Here is a 21404-nt window from a genome sequence, read left to right as displayed (position 1 = left end):
AGCTCCTCTTCTCAGGCCTGGGGGATTACTCCATTTTCCACATTAGGAATAAGCCGCAGACTTTAGGTTCTAAAACAGAGCCAGAAACGCTGATGAGGATCCAGATGCCCTAAATATAATTAGAACTAAATTTGACTGCCCTCTGTGAAAGGCACAAATGAAAAGAATGTTGCAGCTTCTAGAACACAGATCCAGGAAGCGAAGCTATGAGTAGGGCTGACAACAGGCTTCTTACGCACTTGGAGATTTTCCAAATTTCCCCTGCTTCACATCCTTGGCTTTGTAACTTTTACAACAGCCTCCTATTAGGGAAGGGGGTTTCCTAGATGGCTCAGCGGGTAAAGAATATGCCTGCAATGCAGGAGATGTGGGTTCAATCCCTGGGTCGGGAAGATCCCCCGGAGGAGGTCATGGCAACCCACTCCAGTATTCTTGCCTGGAGAATTCCATGGACAGAGGAGCCTGGTAGGCTATAATCCATGGGGTTGCAGAGTCAGACACGACTGAGCAACTAAGCACACACGGGACACACATTAGAGAAGAAGGATGTACTACCGCTACTGCTAAGTCGCCTCAGTCGTGTCCGACTCTGTGCAACCCCACAGACGGCAGCCCACCAGGCTCCCCCGTTCCTGGGATTCTCCAGGCAAGAACACTGGAGTGGGTTGCCATTTCCTTCTCCAATGCATAAAGTGAAAAGTGAAAGTGAAGTCGCTCAGTCGTGTCCGACTTCGTGACCCCATGGACTGCAGCCCACCAGGCTCCCCCATCCATGGGATCTTCCAGGCAAGAGTACTGGAGTGGGTTGCCGTTGCCTTCTCCGAGGATATACTACAGATTCATCCTAATAAACCACATTTTCATGGAGGCAGCCTTTTCTTTTTTTAATTTATACTTGGTTATTAAAATTTTTTTATTGGTATATAGTTGGTTTACAATGTTGTGTTAGTTTCTGCTGTGTAGCAAAGGGAATCAGAGGTAGCTTTTACATTAATGATATTATTTAAAGTTTCACAAGTTGATTTGATAAGTAACAGATAATTTATCTCTAAGGTCAAACATTTACTTCTGTTATTACCAGAAAGACATTTATTAAATTCTTGAATGGAAATGGCATCCTCTCATTAGACCACTTGACATGAGCAGTGTGGAAGAGTGTAAACATACATGTCTCACTTCAAACTGTGAGTGTTAACTATAATGACTGTGACAATGGTCCCATTTTTGAGTGCTTACTATGTGCCAGGAACTGTGCTCAGTGTTGTAAATACATCATTTTAGTGTTCAGAATGCCCTGACAAAGTTATCACTATTTCCATCTTACAGTACAGGGTCTCCACCTCAGGAAGGTCCCACCACTTGCCCCGGGTTGCACAGCTTGTTAGTGGTGAGCTAAAATTTGGCTTCCCAGGTGGCACAGTGAGATGGAAGAGACATGGGTTTGATCCCTGGGTCGGGAAGATCCCCTGGAGAAGGAAATGGCAAGCTACTCCAGTATTCTTGCCTGGAGAACCCCATGGACAGAGGAGCCTGGTGGGCTACAGTCCATGGGGTCGCAAAAGAGTTGGACATAACTGAGCGACTGAACACACAGAATTTGTATAGATGGGATTAGACTCTAGAACCTGTTCTGGAATAAAAGGTCAAACCCTCTCCCCACTGCAGAAGAGTCATTGCTTCTAGCTATTGTCATTGAATCGTCCTGAACTAAACTTGATTTTCATAGAAATAACTTTCTTTTGTGCATTTTTTTTTTTTCACTTTGGGGATATTTACTTAAATGGTATAATTACAACCATAAGTCCATCTGGCGTTTCCAGGTCTGGCAAGAAACATGAGTGACTCCTGGAGAGCATACGCCTCACCCGGTGGGAGCAGAAAAGCACGAGGTGTCCTGGAAACCAGCCTGCAGGCTGGGAGCATCCCGCCTCCCATGGGCACCAGATCGTGCTGGACCAAGGGGGCGCGGAGTGTGTCAGTCAGGAGGGTCAGTGAAGGGAAAGCCGGTGAGAGGAGCCTCACTGAATACGTATTATTTTTCAAATGCGCATCACGCCTCTCGCTGCTTAAATCACTTCATCATCCCTCTCTTGGTGCAGTCAGGTTAGTACCAACACTTTCAGTTCTGCTTGTCCAGCACCTTCCGTCTCCTGGTAATGGCCAGCATCTTCCTTCCCTCATGCCAACCATGTTCCTTTTCAGACCCCGCCTCTCTGGCTCAATCTGGCTGACCCCCAAATAAGGAAGAGATGCAAGCTGGGCCGTGAGTTCTGGGTCTGGGTCGGGTGCTGATCTGCGTCAGGTGCCTGAAGCTGCCGGCGGCCACACTTCCTGCCTGGAGGAAGACGCCCGTCTCCAGGGAGAACACCTGTTCGTGCTGCTCCAAAACTCCAGCTTCACCCGAGGTTTGCTGGACCCACCTTTCCTTTCATTGTGTTCAGTGCCCCATGACTTCCCTTCGCCTCTGATGATTCAAGCTGGGTGTGTGTCACTTGAAGCCAACAGTGTTCTGGATAATTTAGAAAGGGTACCAGCCATGGAGAGTCTGGATGTAGACTCTACCTGCCTCTACCAAGTCTAGATGCAGATAAGGATGAGAAATAATACTCCTCCCAGGGTGGAAAAAAAAAAAAGTTCACTCACAATTGCTATTACAAGGTGGTAAAATGACTGGTTTAACAAAGCTGGGGGTTTAGGGGCTCTAGGGAAGCACAGATTATTGGAGACACTATTTCTTGCAGCGAAGAGATGCTTCTGTGCCAGCTGGTTCACCTGGAAGCAGATAAGGACAGCAGAAGTGCCATCTGACACCCTAAAGGGAGGCCACTTCCGCTTCTGGTCAGCCATCTGAGTCCTTTAGAACAGAGGACGCTGAATTTTCTGCTGCAAACTCAAGTCAGCGGCTGTCAGGGAAATGGAAGAGTTGGATAAATGGGTAGAAATCTACATACGGGGTGGAGGATGGGGAGCCAGGGCCCCTCATAAAGGCCCGGGACTCAGGTGCAGGCTGAGCAAGCGTGGGGTAAGAGAGATGGAGTGCCGTCCTGCTAGTCTTTGTTTGATTATTCACTGTGCAATCTCAGACCACAGGCTGGGTCTCCTCAGCTGCCTCTGAGCAGATTTGGGATGCCTGTCTTCACAAGGCAGTGAGAAGGAAAAACACTCTGTGGAAATCCTAGACACGATTAGGGCAAAGCTCTCTCTGAAATCAAAGGTCAGCTTCAAAATGACTTCATTTGGGGCTCTCTGGCCCAAACGTTTCTGACTCCATCACTGTCTCCTGTGGTTGTCACACGTCTGTCCCACTCTTTGTGACTCCATGGACTGTAGCCCGCCAGGCTCCTCCGTCCATGGGATTCTCCAGGCAAGAACACTGGAGTGGGTTGCCACTCCCTTCTCCAGGGGATCTTCCTGATCCAGGGATTGAACCCAGGTCTCCTGCTCCGCAGGCGGATTCTTTACTGTCTGAGCCATGAGGGAAGCCCAATGGCTGTCGAAACATACTCCCTCACAGGGCCCATAGACAGGACTGAATCAGGTCTGGGTTCACTGGCACCGTGATGCCTGTCTGCCCTTACCACAGCACTTCATAAGCATTACCTCACTGTATGGAAATGATTTGTTAAATTTATATGTCTGTGGCTACAAAAAAAACTTTTGGAGAAAGAGACTTAAGACTTATTCATCTTTTTACTATGTATCTTATACAAAGAGAGAATTCAACAGATTGTTGTGCAATGAATTAAGGAACCATGTCAATTATGTGAACCACTCCATGCTCTTCTCCTCTTAAAGGGAAAATCATCTCAGAAGCCACAGGGTGCAGAGGGAAGCCCTGACCTTGAACTAGACCATGGCTGGCAAAGACATGCATTCGTGCTTGCCCACGGCAGATGTGACGACTCAGCCATGAACCTCTCTCATCACGTCTGAACCAGGCCTGAGACCCCTTCTCAACACAGCTTCCCAGGCAGCCACCCTCCTGAATGAGTCGGTCGGCACCCCTGATGCAGATGAAAGATCCTTGAAGACAAGGTGGCGGGTGGCGGATGTATGATGTGGCCTCACAAACACTGAGATGAGGGAAAGAATGCCTAGACGGAGCCCACACTGTTCCTTTAAAACACAACATGCCACCTTAAAACAATGCGGGAAGAACCACTAAACTCAGTGAGCAAACAACTGACCTGCCCAGTTGGGTAGTCGTGGCTAAAGCGGCTGCCTAAGGTCTACCCGTTCCTTTAAACGAGACGCTCTGTCCTGAGAGGGCTCGGACCCTGGGAGTTGAGCTGCGTGACTGGTGCCAAGCGAAACCTCTGCATGATCTCAGAGGTGAGAGAGGCAGCGCGATGCAGCGGGTCAGACCACAGGCCTCAGAGCGCTGTTCCCGCCTCACAGAGCTGCTTTAAGGATTTGATGTGTTACTATTAGATAAGGAGCCTAGAACAGTGTCTGGCATGTAAGCACGAAAAAAGTAAGCATCAGTTCCTATTATTTTGTGTGGTGGTCTGGTGAAAGTCCCCCCAAGCAACTAGTAAAATAGCCATTATCTATCATTCACTGATGGCTATTGCCTTGGTAATATAGCAGGCTCTTCGGACAGGCCTGGCAGGCTGACGAACTGTGCCTGCATTCTCCACTGTTGCCGTCCACAGCCAATCACCCTGGCTGTTATCAGACAAGGAAGACGAGGCAGCCCGTTACCTCCCTATTCGCTCTGGCTGCCAGGAACCACGGAGTTACACTCCATGCTCAACTCTGGAAGTTTCCCTCAGTTTATGTTTCCTAAAACAATGACTGTAAAAACACAAAACTTGGCTCTTGTCCTTTTAATCTTATCCTAGAGGCTTTTAGATTTAGTTATGTTTATGGTTTTGACTATAACGATTTTAAATATTCTTTTTAGAATCAGGTAGAATGTACATAAATATAAGAAGAAAATATAACTGTCATAGTCTTCATGCTGAATGCCAGCCAAGACATGAGTTTGAGGTGATATATTACATTTTTGTATATTACACTTACCACAGTCCTCTCGGAAAACAGGGCAAATCTTAAATAACATTCTGCAGACACCAAAAAAGACTCATTTTACTGTCGTGGTTCATCATTAAAAATGTCACACACACACCTCTACCCTACATTTCCCCAGGATCACTGCTCCTTCGACAGAAAGTGAAGCTGGAATCAGAGAAGCTTTCAGCTAAGCCAAAGACAGATTATGTTGTTGAAACCAGTTCTTTTTCTCATCCTCTATCCTGATTCGCAGAATCAAAGAGCTCACTGACTGCAATTCTCTCACTTTATAGAGGACACTGAGACCCAGAGAGAAGTGACTAGCTTAAGGTCACACATTGGGTTAATGGTTGAGCTGAAAGTCAAACCTAAATCTGTCAGGTTTCTGTTCTAAGATGCCAAGATTCCTCTCTAGACAACTAAAATAGAAAATGAGGATGTTTACTTAGTTTTTAATTTTGAAATTCTTGAAATTTATTGTTTTATTATAGCAAAATAGAGGGCTTTTAAAAAAAAATCAAAGCAATAGATCCATAAAAAAAATAGATCAACATTCTCTGGGAAATATTTCTGCTGCACTGTTAAGGCCTTTAACGTGTGTCTTTCACTTAGAATCAAGAGCCCATTCTAAAACTAGGAAATCAAATTGCTCATTTATCCAATGTACACTTAATGGTTAATTACTACATGAGGCAATGTGCTGGATCCTGAGACTATACTATTAGGAAATGTCCCTGGGGACTTCCCTGGTGATCGGTGGTTAAGACTCCGCGCTACCAATACAGCGGGTGCAGGTTCGATCCCTGGTCAGGGAGTTAAAATTGCACATGCTGTGCAGTGTGGCCAAAAGATTAAAAAAAACATTTTTCTTTAATTAAAGAAAAAAAGAAATATCCCGGACGTCATGGAGCTCAAGATCTAGAACAAATGTTCAACACATACACCATCCTCAGTATCTTCCGTGCTCATGGCAGATGACTATCTTTCCTGCTTCTATGACCATGTTCCTTGCTGACCCTGAAACTGGCCTCAGAAAATTCTCCACAGCAAAGTGTAGCAACATGGGTAAATCTCACAAACATAATGCTGAGTGAAAGAAACCAGGCACAGGCGAGTACATAATTCCAACTGTATAAAGTGCAACAGCAGACCCCAGGGATTGATGTCATCACAAGTTCAGAATAGTGACTGGAAGACACGATGGTGGGAGCTTCTGGACAGCTCGAATTCTATTTCTGTAGTGTAGTGACATAAATGATTCAAAATGGCTAAGTGGCCAAGAGCAGTTGGTAAGACGGGCATTAGCTGAAAGCTACCTGCTACTCCTGAACTAGTATAGTCATCACGTGTCTATTAAATCTTACACAACATGTGGTTATTATACTTGCTGGAACCTTGATTTCCCTCCATTAGAATGTAAACTCTTTCATGCATTTAGCACTGATTAAACTGGGAAGAGCAACGCTTCTAGGTGCTGGGAGAACCCTTGAGAACAACGCATGAAGGACCAATTATACGTCCAAGGAGAGAACCCGGTTGTCTCCCACGTGAAATGTCCCTTTCATCCCTGGAAGCTCGGCCCTCTGCCTCCTGCCCGTCATCACCCACGGCTGCCATCTGCTGCTGAAGAATCAACAGAGGTGCCACGCCACTCACTTCAAAGCTGCTGCTTATCATGCCCAGTGATTTACCAACTGAGAGGAGGACCAGTTACTGACAGTGCCGCTGCCAGAGTACAGTTCTTCCTAGAGGAAAAGGCAACAACAACAACAAACTTTTTTGATCTCGCCTTAAGGTGGACCCAAAGGCAGCTGCAGCACCTCCCTCTTATAAACCTGGCATCGGTCCTCCCCTTTGTGGAGGCAGTTCTTCTCCAGGTTTGATCAAGGGAGGAAGAGCAGGAAGACGGCTTTTCCTCTTAATGGCTTTTACTGTGTCTGTCAACATTGTGATTGTTGGTGATAAGTGAGCAAGGGCCCTGGGAAGTCCCGCGCAGGGAGGTACGGTCATGCCCCAGAGCTGACCTGTCTCCACAGCACAGGGCGCTGCATCATGTCGTCTGGAAGGAGACGCGGTGGAAGCTGAGCCTGCTTAATGCCTCAAAATACACCCCTCTCGGGCCGCTCACACCTGCGGCGGCTATACACTAAAGACCTGCATTTGCAGACGGGTCCCCTCCTCTACTCCTGGGGCCTGGAGAGGCCGGACGCTGTTAGAAAAGAGAGTAGAAGCAGCATAAACAGGAAGAAGTGACAAAAATCAGGGTTAAAGAAGGAAGGGAACTTCGCAAGTCTCTGCCTCTTTGTATTACATTTTCACGTCCAAGGAGTGGTTGTGTTTCTGGTTGGGAGACATGGTGGTTGGGGACTGGGTGGAGTATAGAGAAAAATGGGCTTATTTTTCCCTCCCTGCCCCCTGAGTTTAGATCCCCTAAGGAGGGAAAGATACAGCTTCTTGGAGGCATGTTCTCAGTCTTGTGCCTGCCTGTATCTCTGCAGCAGCACTGTTCTTAAGAGCTTTCTGCAATGATGAAAATGTTCTCTATCTGTTTTGTCCAGTATGGTGGTCACCAGCCACCTGTGGCTACAGAGCACTTGAGATGCGGAGGGTGTGACTTTAGGATCTAAAGCTTTTTTAAATTGAATTTTCACCCATTTAAATGTGCAGTTAAAGAGCCACATGTGGCTAGCGGCTGCTGTATTGGACAGTGTGGTCCTGTAAGATCCAGCGCCAGACTAGGTTCCTCATGAGTGTTCAAGAAACATCTGTTCAACTGAATGAGACTTTGTGCAGTAAATACATAGTGAGCTTCCTCTACATGCCAGGCACTCTGCCAGGTGCTGGGGCTGGCTGAGATGCTGCCCCTGAATGAGCTGGAACTCCTGGTTGTGAGTGACAGGAAACGCAACCTTGCTTCTGTTGTTCAGTCGCTAAATCGTGTCTGACTCTTTGCAACCCCTTGGACTGCAGGACGCCAGGCTTCCCTGTCCTTTACCCTCTCCTGGAGCTTGCTCAAACTCGTGTCCATTGAGGCGATGAAGCCATCCAACCATCTCATCCTATGTGGCGCCCTTGACCTTGCTTTACCCAAGGCAAAAGGAGAGCTGGCTCACAGGCCGAGAGACCAAGATAACGGCACCCTCAGGGCAGCTCAATTCTGGCCGTGGAGGATAAGGCCGTGACCGTCCTCACCCTCTCCCTCTCTCAACTCAGAGAGACTCAACTCTCTTCCGTGTGTGGTTTCCACGTGCAAACTGGCTCTCCACTCAGGAGCACTAGAAGGCTGCCCCCGGCCGACAGCTCATGCTGGCAACACCTCCAGTCCTAGCCCCGCCTCCCAGCCCAAGTCTCATTGGATCCCATGGCTGTCACTGGGTCATGTGCCTATTTCTGCACCAATCATCATGACCAGAAGAATACGAGGGCGTGACTATCTGGGGCTTCAATTACAGACTCCAACCCTGAGCCAAAGGGGTAAGTCAACTCCACCAGAAAAAGCACATGGGATGAGAGCAGAGGTCCAGGATGGGCTCTTAGACTAAAATCAATAGGCAAAGAGAGAATTTTGCTAAGGAGCAAAAACAACATAGATCCATTCTAGTCTCTACTTCAAAGGGCTCATTACCTCTCTAGGGAAATTTTAAATAAGAATGCTGGTTGGTCAGATCTGCTGGCCAGATAGAGAAGAAAACACTAAAGAGGAAAAGCTACATTTGGCAAGGTCTAGGTTGAAATGTTAGTAACGTTTAATGACACAGAATTTCCTCTAATGCTGTCTACTTTTTCATAGATAAGTCTCATGAAACCTGTGTGGCCAAGGTGCCACCTATAGGACCTAGATGCCTGGAGGAGGGATGGGGGCCTGCTGTCTGCAGCCTTCCTCAGATTCAGGGATCCGAAGTCTCCCTCTATGTTCCCGTCTCCCGGCTCAGGGCGTGCTAGGGCCTCAGAATGTCCTGCCGTGTGTGGATGCAGGCGGAACAGACGCAGTGCGGCCCACCCAGGGAAGAGACACACATTGCCAATTCACACAATGCAATGTGAATTGTCTATTTTCATAAGGGCTACTCCGAGAAAGATTATTTGTGGGCAGGATGACTCATGGGAGAGCCAGATGAATTCGAACCACAGAGAAGACAAAGGGCTTGGAACATCGCTGAGATGAGAGAAATTAGCCAGAACAGCTGCAGCACTTTAGGGTCTTTTAAATAGCCTCCTTCTCCACCCATTTCGAGCTGTGCTCATTAAACACAGGCCGAGGTTTTCCTTTTGTTGGCTCCAAGGGCTAGCAGAGGTTGGGAAATATTCTTTTCAGCAAGCTCATCTTTTTATCCCTCTGAGCTCTCTGGGATTATCTTTTTTTTTTTTTTTTTTGAGAAGATGATTCTGGATTACTCCGAGAACTACTCTGAAATTTCTTGGCTTTTTTCTAGGTGGGAAAAAACAGTTAATAAATGTTGTGGACCAGACTTTTCATGTTTCAAGGACGATCAGGGCTCAGGCCACATGGCAAGAAGGCCCATGACTCGGTCTCCTGGGATCCAGAAAACTTGCAGGTCCCCCTCAATGTCAAACTGACCACCCCTCCTTTAACTGTACAACGAATCTTCCAGTTTGAGCGTGGCTCTCTTTAGGCAGGGCTTCCCTCATGGCTTGGTGATAAAGAATCTGCCTGCAATGCAGGAGACGCAAGAGATGTAGGTTTGATCCCTGGATCAGGCAGATCCCCTAGAGAAGGAAACAACAACCCACTCCAGTATCAGTGCCTGGGAAATCCCATGGACAGAGGAGCCTGATGGACTATAGCCCACGGAGTCGCAAAACAGTCGGACACAACTGAGCTACTGAACAACAACAACTCTTCAGGCATGGGCTGTAGGTACTCCATGCTTGGTAAGCAAGGAAGAGCTGTTTGTTTTCAATATCCTTTCTGGGTTTTAACAGACTGCTCAGTTCAGCGGTAAGTGGGCCTGTCCCCCGCTGGAATGGCACTGTGCTTCCTGGAGCCCAGGAGGCTGGGCACTTTCAGCAGACAAGAACTGGTCCTCCCGTGGGCTGGCAGCGGACACACAGTCGGTGCTCGAATTGTGGAACACTGTTGGCAACTTAGAGATGCTTCTGTGCATAAAAAATACTGAAGAGAATGGGTCTGGACACTAGTATCTGCAATAATTTGTGTTTCAGAAAAGTGTTCCTCTCCTCTCTATAAACCTCAGTTCCCCGGTGGTAACAACTGTTCAACCCTAAGGTGACTCGGCTTTTTAAATGGTCCTTATTATGGATCTCAAGCCTATGTAATAACTGGTTAGCTGACTGTGTAAACACATCTTGGTAAGTGGTCCTCTGTTCCTCAAGGGTTAACTCGCTGGGACTCTAACAGATCAGATCCGCATGAATGAGTCTGCTTTTTAGAATGCCCTGGTCTTACCCCTTTCAGTTGTGTAATGTCTAGCGGGCTTTCTCACGGGTTCTGCCTTCTCATTCATTTTCTTTATTTTTTTATGTCAAAACCTATTTTATTGCAGCACTGGCGGTAATAACAAAATCAGAAAGAATCTAAACATCCATCAACAGAGAAGTGGAAAAATAACACGAAGTTACATATATATGAGAGAATATGATACTAGAGTTAAAAAAAAAATTTTTTTTAAGATAAAAGCATTAGACCTATATTAAGCAACATGGACAGGTCTTTAAAGCATCAGGTTGCATGAAAAAGGCAAGTTGCAAAACACAGCTTATGCAACTTCTGTACTGTTTGCGAACACCTGGAAAGTACAATTTGTTCAATATAAAAATACAGAAGTGAGGGCAGGCACTAGTAGTAGTGGCCTCCCTGGGGAAGGGCGAGGGATGTCAAGTGGGGGGCTTTGTCTGTAACATTCCTTTTACCTTAAAGAAAGGAAAACTTGAAGCAAAGAACACCAGCGGCAGTACCGCATGGCGTGACCGGCAAGCGTCTGCCACATGAACGTTTGCTGCCACTTTTCAAGTTCACAGACTTTAAGAGAAGTTTTAGATTTACAGAAAATTGAGCAGAGTTCCACGCGTTCTCTCCTCAAGCCTCACAGTTTCCTTATTATTAACCTCTCGCACTAGTGCGGCACACTTGTTAACAACCGATGGGAACACTCGTAATACGTTATTATTAACTCCAGTCTGTATCTCACATTGGGGTTCACTCTGGTTTTATAGCTCTGTGGGTTCAGATATGTGCCCATCACTACAGCGTTATACAGAATATGTCATGAAAACCTCCTCTGGGCCACCTACGTAACCCTTCCTTCCTCCTCCTGAGCCCCTGACAAACACTGATCTTTAAACTATTTCTATAGTTTCGCCTTTTCCAGAATGTCGTGTCACCGAGTACTTACACACTAAGCAGGCTTTTCAGAACAAGGCCTTTCACTGAGCAACATGCATTTAAAGCTCCTCCATATCTTTCTGTCATTTCACGGCTCATCTCTTTTTACTGTGGAATAATATTCCACTGAATGAATGCATCTCTGTGTTTTTTATTTTTAAATCCATTCACCTACTGAAGGACACCTTGGCTGCTTCCAGTTTGGGTGGCTATATTATACAGCTCCCCTAAACACTCATGTGCAGGTTTTTGTGGGGACATACGTTCCCAACCCCCTTGAATAAGTACCCAGGAGCACAATCCTGAACAATCCTGAATCATATACGAAGAACAGACAACTTGTTTTGTAAGAAGCTGCCCGACTGTCTTCAAAAAGTCCTGTGCTATTTTACATCCCCACCAGCAACAAGTTCTCATTCATTTTAAAATTAAATTTGTTGAGATACAACTCATATGCCACACAGTTTACAGACCATACGATTCAGCCGTTTCAAGTGTAAAATTCTGTGGTTTACATGTCTTCATGGAATTAAGAAACCATCACCACTGTCTAATTCCAGGACGTCTGCATCATCCCCCAAACACCCAGGACCCATCCTGATTTCCCCCAGCTCTCCCTGCACCCCCACCATCTCCTGACGACCGCTCATCGTTTATGTCTCTATAGATTTGCTTATGCTGGATATTTCATATAAATGGAATCTCATTCATTAAAAAAAAAAAAAAAATTCTTGTTATTTTCTGGGGCATGCTAGCTTCCATGCCAGATGCTGGAATCACAGACTGGAGTAAAACCTAGCGTCTGCCTTCTAGCTGCTCACAGTCCAAGAATAAACATTTGCAGACCTCCCAGGGTTCTCTCTTGGCCACGACAGCCACACTTGGGTTAGCTGGCTGAGGCCCGTGTACCTCCTGGCTTGAGTTGGACGCTTGGGCCAGGAGGCCCGTCACTTCCCTTTGGGTTCAGCGCTGCTGGGTAGATGCTACCCAGGGATCCATCTCACTGGGTGCTGATCAGGCCTACAAATGTTCCCGTTTATTGCTACTGATCAAGCAGATGGACTTGACCTATCCTTTTCAAAAGACACCCTCCTTGGTAATGACTCAGGAGTTTTAGCCTGTTTTCAAATACACCCAGTTTGTCATCTTCCTGCCATTAAGATCAAAGGAATGTTTCTCCTGGGTTTCCAGTAAGGTGCTTGAGATGTTCCCCTGCGATAATGACTGTACTTAGCACACATCAGTGGAGAAGGCAGTGGCACCCCACTCCAGTACTCTTGGCTGGAAAATCCATGGACAGAGGAGCCTGGTAGGCTGCAGTCCATGGGGTCTCGAAGAGTTGGACACGACTGAGCGACTTCACTTTCACTTTTCACTTTCATGCATTGGAGAAGGAAATGGCAACCCACTCCAGTGTTCTTGCCTGGAGAATCCCAGGGACAAGGGAGCCCGGTGGCCTGCCATCTATGGGGTTGCACAGAGTCGGACACGACTGAAGCGTCTTAGTAGCAGCAGCACATATCAGAGTGGGTACACTGAAGTCTCCCTGCAGATCCTGAAAATAACGTTAGCCTTGGAGAGTGGAATCAGTAGAACTGACACATGCTGGAGGACCCTAGCCACGTGTCAAAGTTAGTCTGCTGAAGAGATTGTAGAAAAGCAGTTGAGGATATAGGGGGCTTCCCATGTCAAAGCGACACAGGAGCCATGTCAGGAGACACATTTTAACTAAGAAAGCGAAAATCTACGTAACTCTAGAAGATTGTTCATAGGTGGTATCAGGCTCCACGTGGAGTCTAAAAGAGGGAGTCCAGGGTTTCTGCAACCATTTGTTCATGCGTCTGCCTTTGTCCAGAGATTAGCAAGATGATCTTACTGGAAAGCAAAACCCTTCAGTTCCTGGGGGATCACAGGTCCATGAGGTGATCATGAAACCTCCTAACTACTAACTGTCTCCCCATGTATGGACAGGAAGTGGCAGACAAAACAAATGTAACAATGTGTTTGACATATCAGTTTCTTATGAGTTTGGCTATTGGGAGTTAGTCTTCAAGCTCTGGCAAGACTGAGTTTCTGACCCAAAGGGGTAGGACCCATGCACCATGATGATCCACCAAAGCACCTATCTGGAGAAGACAGGTTTAGGAGAGGTGAAAACCATGGTCCAACATACAAGGCCTGCCATTCAGAACAGGAATTTAACTAACTCTAAGGCAAGTCCAACAACTAGAGATATTGTACCGTAATAGTTAAAAACACAGGTTTGGGAGCCAAATGACTTGGCTCCAACACTTACTAGCTACGTCAACTTGGGCAACTTAGCCTCTAGGCACCTTGATTTCCTCATCTGTGAAATAAAATGCTTGTGAAGACTAAATGAGATAACCCAAATAAATGCTCACTCAGACATCTGGAACACAGCAAGCTCTCAGAAGTTAGCCATCACATCACCATCGTCTGAAGGACGATCAGACCACCCTTTGAGACGGGGAGCCCCCTGGAGTTCAACTGGCAGAGATCTGTCAACTGAGGGCCAAATATAAACTTGATGTCGTTGAATTTACTTCAACTCCAGGATTTCCAATGAGCTCTAAGCCCCTAAAGCTCTTACACACAATTCAAAACAAGAATGTGGTCTCAGTAGTTGATGTGGTTTTTTTTACATAAAACCTTTTCTTGCCATCCAACCGAGGGATACTTTCCTGAGGACTTATGTGCATAGCACCTGTCAGCCGATGAGAGCGGGAAAGGTGGTCCTTTCTTTCAAGAAGCTGAACATCTAACTGAGAAGAGGAGACGAGAGAATGAGTGATGTAAACGCGCGTGCTGGATTCAGGCCGACTGCCCATTCGGCGCTTGCCTCTTTGTTGGAGGGACAGGGCAGTCTCTGTGTCCAGAATCGCTCTGTTCTAAGGAACACGAGGCGTGTGTTGGTAAGCTAAGCTGCATCAGTCCCATTGCCTCTGCCTCCCTCTCTCAGCCTCAGTCTCCTTCCACTCCCTTCAAGGTACGACGAAGCAGTGTGATGGCTCTGTGGTCTTTCAGTCTCAGATTCCCAGGCGGTGCTGGCTGCACCAGGCAGCACCGCTGAAGGCAGACACGCAGCTTCTGTGCTTTGACTTCCCGGGACAGTAAAGGCTGCCCATTATTTACTTGTAAAGTGAAAGTGTCAGTTGCTCACTTGTGTCTTACTCTCTGAGACCCCATGGACTGTAGGCCACCAGGCTCCTCTGTCCATAGAATTCTCCAGACGAGTGGAGTGGGGAGCCATTGCCTTTTCCGGGGGATCTTCTCGACCCGGGGATCGAACCCGGGTCTCCCAAATTGCAGGCACATTCTTTACCATCTGAGCCACCATAAAGACTGCTCTGATGCCCCCTCCGCTCATCTGTAGACTCAGTGGGGGAGGAGGAAAGTGGGCTTTCTTCACGTGACCCCAGGAGGTTATTAATATTCACTGACTGAAGCAGGTTCACCCAAGGCTATTACAATCAGCATATGTAAGAAAAACCCCTGATCTTCTCTTAAAGCACCACCTCCACTCTCTAGTAACACTTTCTTTTTGTGACATTTGAACCACAGTTCCAGACTTCCTTTAGGTTCCGTGGGATCTGGCTGCTGCATTTTAAGTATATTACTCTCCTTTAACACACCAGGTAAGGGAGAGAGGCCCCGGGGGTCTGTCTTGCACTCTGTGGACGAGCAGCCGGGGCCAGGGACACCAGGAGACTCCTCTCAGTGGGACAGTCGCCAGTTTATTGATTGCTCTTTTGCCTCGAGAAATTCACAACACCTTCGGGCAAGAGGGAACAGCAGTGTGGTGTTTATTGAAATCTACATCTGGTAGCAATTTGTCCAACAGCAACCAGCTTTCCCCCCCGTCCTTTTCTTCAAGTCAAATAATCCACAGGGGCCCATAATGCTCCACAACTGTTCATTTGTGTGAGGCCTGTACCGCGCCGTTTATGTTCCTAATTACAGATCTGGGTTTATCAACAAGTTTCAGCACGGTAAGGACTTTTTTTTAGACTGCAGTGGACTGAGGGCTCGTGTCCCGAGGCAGCGATGTGGACTGGCCGTCCCCATCTGGGCTGAAAGAGGCGGCCTCATGCTGGCCTCTGGCCTCACACTTGGCCAGCACAGATGGCCTGAGTAGTCCCCTTCCCTGCTCTCTGAGGTGTGGCCTCACGATGCTGCACAGACGCCTGGGACAAGGGAGAGCTGAGCCCTAACCGACAACGAGAAATGGGTGTGCTGTGGAGAAAGGAGCAGCCCAAGCTCCGATCTCAGGCAAAACTCTTTCTTCCTTTAGCGGGTGATGTTGGTGAGGGAAGCCGAGCAGCTAGTTGTTTGCTGAAGGACTCGTTGAGCAGAGAGTTCTTTTATGGAACCTGTAGTTAGGTGATAAGATGGTACAAATCTAGAAAGCAGAGTATGTCAAGCTTGGGGGGGGGAATATCTGGAGACTGGAATGCCCAGATTTACAATGAAGACCCCAGAGGAAAGCAGAACTGTTTAGGAGGGACGAGAACAGACGGATGACTTAAGAGCAGGGTGGGCTTCTAAACACGTGCCCGGCTATGCGGTACCAGTTCGGGACGGTCTGGCCTATACCTCTTTGGATCCCCACCCAGCCATGAAATTGGAAAGGGGTCAATAAATATTTGCTAACTGACAGGAGCCAGGCTTAAGTATGAATAATATTACTAAAAATATACATTATAGAATATTTCGCATCCCTGTCCCTCTGTGCTCTCCCACAGCTAAGGTGAGAAGCAAGATGGATCAAAATGATGATTTCAGAACCGAGAATCAATTTAATTTTACAGTATCAAAACATGGAAACCCCCCAAGTACAACACAGAGCAGCTGTTATGTTTGCAAGTGAGAAGGGTCAGCTGTAAAAATACAGCCCCTAGGATCGGGGTCATGGGCCAAACGGCGAACACACCTCCCAGGCTCCCAGGACCCTCCGCTGAGGTCAGGAAGTCTGGGCCAGCGGCTCTCCACTTCCTCATCCCCACTTTCTCTCTCACAGGCTGAAAAACCCCTCCTCCCCGACGAAATGCACTCCTCTATCTTAATGCTTTTATAATCCAAAGTCATACACAAACTACCGAGGAGGAGAGCTTTAGGACAGGACAAGCTGTTCAGTATGCCATTCCACTGGGAGACGACAGAATTCGGAGGGTGGCGATGGTGGTGGGGGAACAACTTGATGGCTTAGCTGGTCAATATCATCTCAGTGGTTTACAGGTTGTATTCCCGTTTGGCTTCCCGAAGTCCCATTCCTACCTCCTCAAAGCCTCAGGCGCTGGGGACCCTGTGGAGGGGTGGGCTGGCCATCAGGACTGCCTTCATCAGACCAGCATGCCCAGGAGATAACCTCAACTGGAAGAGGCCTGTGTGGGGCGACAGGACAGTGGAGACACTGCCTAACGGGAGAAGTGTGTCTAATCATGTAGAGATGAGGGTGCGAAGAGAGCTTAACAGATATGCTCAAGTTTCTAAACCAAGGGACTGATGCTTAATTATTATTTCAAAAACTGCTTATGTATAAAGATACAAACATAAGGAGAAAGCAAATAATGGCTTAAAAGGTGCCTTTAAAACCCTGCAAACTATTGGGAAATTTTGAGTTCGCGTTGGATTTTAGGTGGTGTTACAGAATTATTGTTCTTTATTCTGTGGTGACAACAGTATTCCATTTACATAGAAGAGTGTCTGTATGTTTACCAGATTCAACAAAACTTACAGGGGAGGGAGTGTCACTGTATACGGAACTTGCTTTCAAAGAGTTCAGGAAAAGAGAAAGCGTGTGAATATGCGTGCGATGTGTGTGGAAAGAAAGAGCAAGAGACAGATAAGCAGGTGTGGCAAAACATGAATAGACGAATTCAAGAGGAAGGTATTGGGTATTCATTTTACTTTTCTGTAAGCTTGTATGTATGTTTGAGACTTCTCACACACACACAAAAAATTTCTTGGGGAAAAAATAAAATCCTGTAACAAAGAGTGAAATTTTAAAGATTCAGAGTCAGGTTGGGATTTGGATCTTTCGAATGCCCACTTCAACTTAAACAACAACAGACCACAGGGCACCCTTGTCTTCCCTTTACCCCTCCATCAGGGGCTGACCCTGACTTTTTTCTCCTAAGGAGCCCACAAGGGAGGCAGTTGACCAGTGGGCTCTGTGGTGTTGGAGAAGATTCTTGAGAGTCCCTTGGAATGCAAGGAGATCCAACCAGTCCATCCTAAAGGAAATCAACTCTGAATATTCACTGAAGGACTGACGCTGAAGCTGAAGCTCCAATACTTTGGCCACCTGATGTGAGGAGCTGACTCACTGGCAAAGACCCTGATGCTGGGAAAGACTGAGGGCAGGAGGAGGAGGAGGCGACAGAGGATGAGATGGCTGAATGGCAGTTAAAGCAAACCTGGGGAGATAGTGAAGGACAGGGAAGCCTGGCGTGCTGCAGTTCATGGGTTTGCAAAGAGTCAGACACAACTCAGCAAGTGAACAACAACAACTCAGCAAAGTATTTACTGGCTCCCAGTGGCAGGAGAAAGGGTTAAATGAGGTGTGCAGAGACCATGGCTTTGAAAACGAAGGCACAGTAAAACTGGAAGAAATCGTGGTCACATCTACACCAAGTTCGCTCTTACAATGAGCTCGTTTTCACAAACAGAAAATCCCCACAACCCCCAGGACCCAGACAGAGAAAGGAGGAGACAGAAGCCGGGGACTCCCAAGCATGTGCCTTGGGGCCATGTACTTGCTTTCTCTTCAAAAATATTTTATGGAGAAAAAATTTAAATGCCACACAATTCACCCGTTAATGTGAATTATTCAAAGGTTTTAGCACATTCGCAAGGTGCAATCATTATCACAATCCTAGAATGGAACAGTAATCAGAAAGAAACCCTTACCCAGAAGCAGTCACTCTTCATTTCCCCCCAAGTCTCCATACACACCCACTTCCCAGCAAAGCCTAATCTGCTCTGACGCTATGGGCTGTTCAATCCTGGACATTTCGTACAAGTGAAATACTGTAACAGGTGGCCTTTTGTGACTGGCCTCCTTCACTCAGCGTAAGGACTGCAAGTTCATCCTTCATCCACGGTGTAACATGCGCCTTTCTTTTTTTATCACCAAGTAATACTTCATTATGATTCCAAGCATCACATCCACATTTGACTGGTCCGCTTTCCAGGTGCTGGGCCTGTGGGTTGTTCCTGCCTTCTGGCGATTATGATAAAGAATGCTGCTGTAAACATGTGTGTACGGGTTTCTGTGTGAACAGTAGTTTTCATTTCTCTTGTTTATACACCTAAAAGGGGAAGAACAGAGCCATATGATAACTCTAACTTTCTGAGGAACTGCCAGACTGCCTTCCAGAGTGACTGCACCATTTCTCTGAGCAACAGTGTATGAGGCTTCCAATCTCTCCGCACCTCGCCAGCACTTCTCACTCTCACCTCCCAGCCATCTTAGTGGGCCTGCAGTTGTTCTCACGGTGGTTTTGATGTGCACTTCTCTGATGGTTAATGATGCCAAGCCTCTTTTCTTTTTTAATGGACTTACTGGACATCTGTATATCTTCAAAAAAATGTCAACTTAAATCCATTGAAGTCACGCAGTCATGTCTGACTCTTTGCGACCCCATGGACTGTAGCCCACCAGGCTCCTCGGTCCATGGGATTTTTCCAGGCATGAATATTGGAATGGGTTGCCATTTCCTTCTCCAGGGGATCTTCCCAACCCAGGGATCGAACCCAGGTCACCTGCATTGTAGGCAAACACTTTACCACCTGAGCTACCAGGGCAGCCTGCCTTAAATCCATTGGCCATTTTCAAATTGAATTAGTGATTTTTTTATTATTGAGTTATAAGAATTCCTTATATCAATATTCTGGATATTGGTTCCTAATCAGAAAAATGAATTGCAGAACACAAAACAAAACAAAACCTTTATTCTCTAATTCTTTTCCTTTCTTGATAGTGTCCTTTGAAGTACAAAGTTGCACATTTTCATGGAGCCCAATTCCCAATTAATCTGTATTTTCCTTTGTTAGGTGCTTTCTTATTTAATGCTCACAGTAATTATGCAGAGTAGAGTTTACTGATCCCATTCAACAGATAAGGAAAAGGAAGCTCAGTGAAGCAAATGACCCAAGGTCTCACAGGGGACCATGGCACATGGCCCGGCCCAGCCACACGAGTGAACAGAGCAGCTGTGGCCACTGCTCGGAGCTGGGCCATGAATTCAGGCCTCCTGAGCAGGCGAGGCTCAGGCCTTCACACACTCTGGGAGTGTTACTGTGCAGTATGGCCAAGCTTTAAACAGACTCCTCAGATATTACACATTTAACATTCTGAGGATGCTGCCACTACCTAAAACAAGGGGATCTGGGGAATCTGTCTTTGGAAGTTATATGAACAGGTAGTGAGTTGGGCGTGTTTTATAAACATACTCGATTGTAATGAGGGGAGGTTTGAGTTTATGATGAAGCTGAAAGTCCTGGATACCAAGTCTGGAAAAGGAGGTAAGTTATTCAGTTGGATTGTGCCTCTTAGGGTTTATATACATGGTGACACACACACCAACCAACACAAAGTATGAGAAGTCATTTAAGATTAAAGGTAGATCTAGGTCTCAGAACTGTTTCTAGCAACGGAAGCCAGATATGAGAGCTACCAGAGGACACTGCTACACCGCATGAAAAGGAATCACACTGACACATTCGAAGACATTTGACATAAAAACTGGCCATCTCTGTACTTCTCAGCCACACCAGTACACTGAATCAAAAACTCCCGAATTACTAGAGCTAAAAAGGATTTCACATTTCGCCCAATCCCCTTAATGTAAGTGATGTAACTGATGCACCAACTGTTGACTCGAGTCCTCACGAGAACACTAGCAGAACAGGGCTAAAATGTAAGGGGATGCAGTTTCCGTGCTCTAGTTCTTATTATCAGCCGTTGGACTCTGCTTTTAGCATTGATGGCTCTTCCCCTCTCTCCCCCACAGACCTCCAAGCGGGTTGTGCCGTCCAAGACGCCTCTTCTAAAGGTGTGGAAGTGTGCCCGAGGTTCACTATCCATCCTCCAAACGGATCGTCCCTAATACCAACTTATTTAAACATCTCAAGTCCATGGAGATAGGTCTGACAGCAAATAAAAGGGGCTCACTTTATGAAGTGAGTTCTGAAGGGATACTGCCAAGCCTTATTTCAAAAGCCAGGCTCCAGTTTCCAGTCTAAGAATTAGATGGCTTTCTGCCTGCTGTCTCTGCCTTTCCCCTCTCACTTAGGAAAGAAGGCCAAAGCTGAGCCTCGAGGGACTGCTTCATAAGGAAAAATCGACGCAGGGTACAGTGTCAGGATGGGCCAGTGCAGGTTGGAAGTGGGCTAGCAGAAGGCTTGGGAGAAGAGACGCTGCTTCGTGAGCGGGTTAGGTCAGTCCCCGGGGCCATTTCCCTCCACTGGAAACAGGTTTAAGTGCTGACATGGGGGTTTCCCACAGCTTCTACTAGCCTCCAAAGGCATATTTGTCATCAGAGGCTCTTGATGAAGCTGTACATAAATATCTGACTGTTGTTAAATACAAAACAAAACAAAACAAAAATATTCCACAGGAACCAAATCAAAACCAGCTGTGAGGAGGAGAGGCCAAAATCTCAGTGTCAGTGCAAAAGGCCCAGCAGAAACACGTGTTAATTGCGCTATTTACTTTGCTGAATAGTAAACTGCCATGCCAATGGAGTCATATCACATGACTACAATGTCTTTCATGTGACTCTCCAGCTATGGGAGAAATGGGCATTTTATTTTCTAGAATTCTGGCTTCTGTAGTAGATGAGTCAGAATCTGAGTTTTAATTCAGAATCAACCCATTGGCCTGGGGCCTGTTCATTGCCAGTCATAAAAAAAAAAAAAAAATTATGATTTTTACATCCTATGGTATATAGCTGGTGTGTTAAACTTACTTTTTAAATGATCATTCATGAATCCCTAATTC

At 46.6% G+C, this 21404-nt stretch overlaps 1 protein-coding gene across 7 annotated transcripts in view; it reads right to left on the bottom strand.

Moving 5' to 3' along the window:
- Positions 1-21404, bottom strand: part of ATG7 (autophagy related 7) — a 269786-nt gene that overhangs the window by 91547 nt on the left and 156835 nt on the right. The window contains exon 20 of one of the 7 annotated variants that reach the window (XM_018066978.1): positions 17910-18711. The exons of the other annotated variants lie outside the window; for them this stretch is intronic. Within the exon in view, the coding sequence (XP_017922467.1) occupies positions 18691-18711 (21 nt within the window). The 3' untranslated portion in view covers positions 17910-18690. Of the gene's footprint in view, positions 1-17909; positions 18712-21404 lie in introns of those variants that run through there. 7 annotated transcript variants of the gene reach the window in all.

This window comes from Capra hircus, chromosome 22, assembly GCF_001704415.2.
Source record: "Capra hircus breed San Clemente chromosome 22, ASM170441v1, whole genome shotgun sequence".
NCBI lineage: Eukaryota > Metazoa > Chordata > Mammalia > Artiodactyla > Bovidae > Capra > Capra hircus.
The sequence above is the reverse complement of the archived record's forward strand: the minus strand, read 5'-3'. Positions and strand labels throughout refer to the sequence as shown.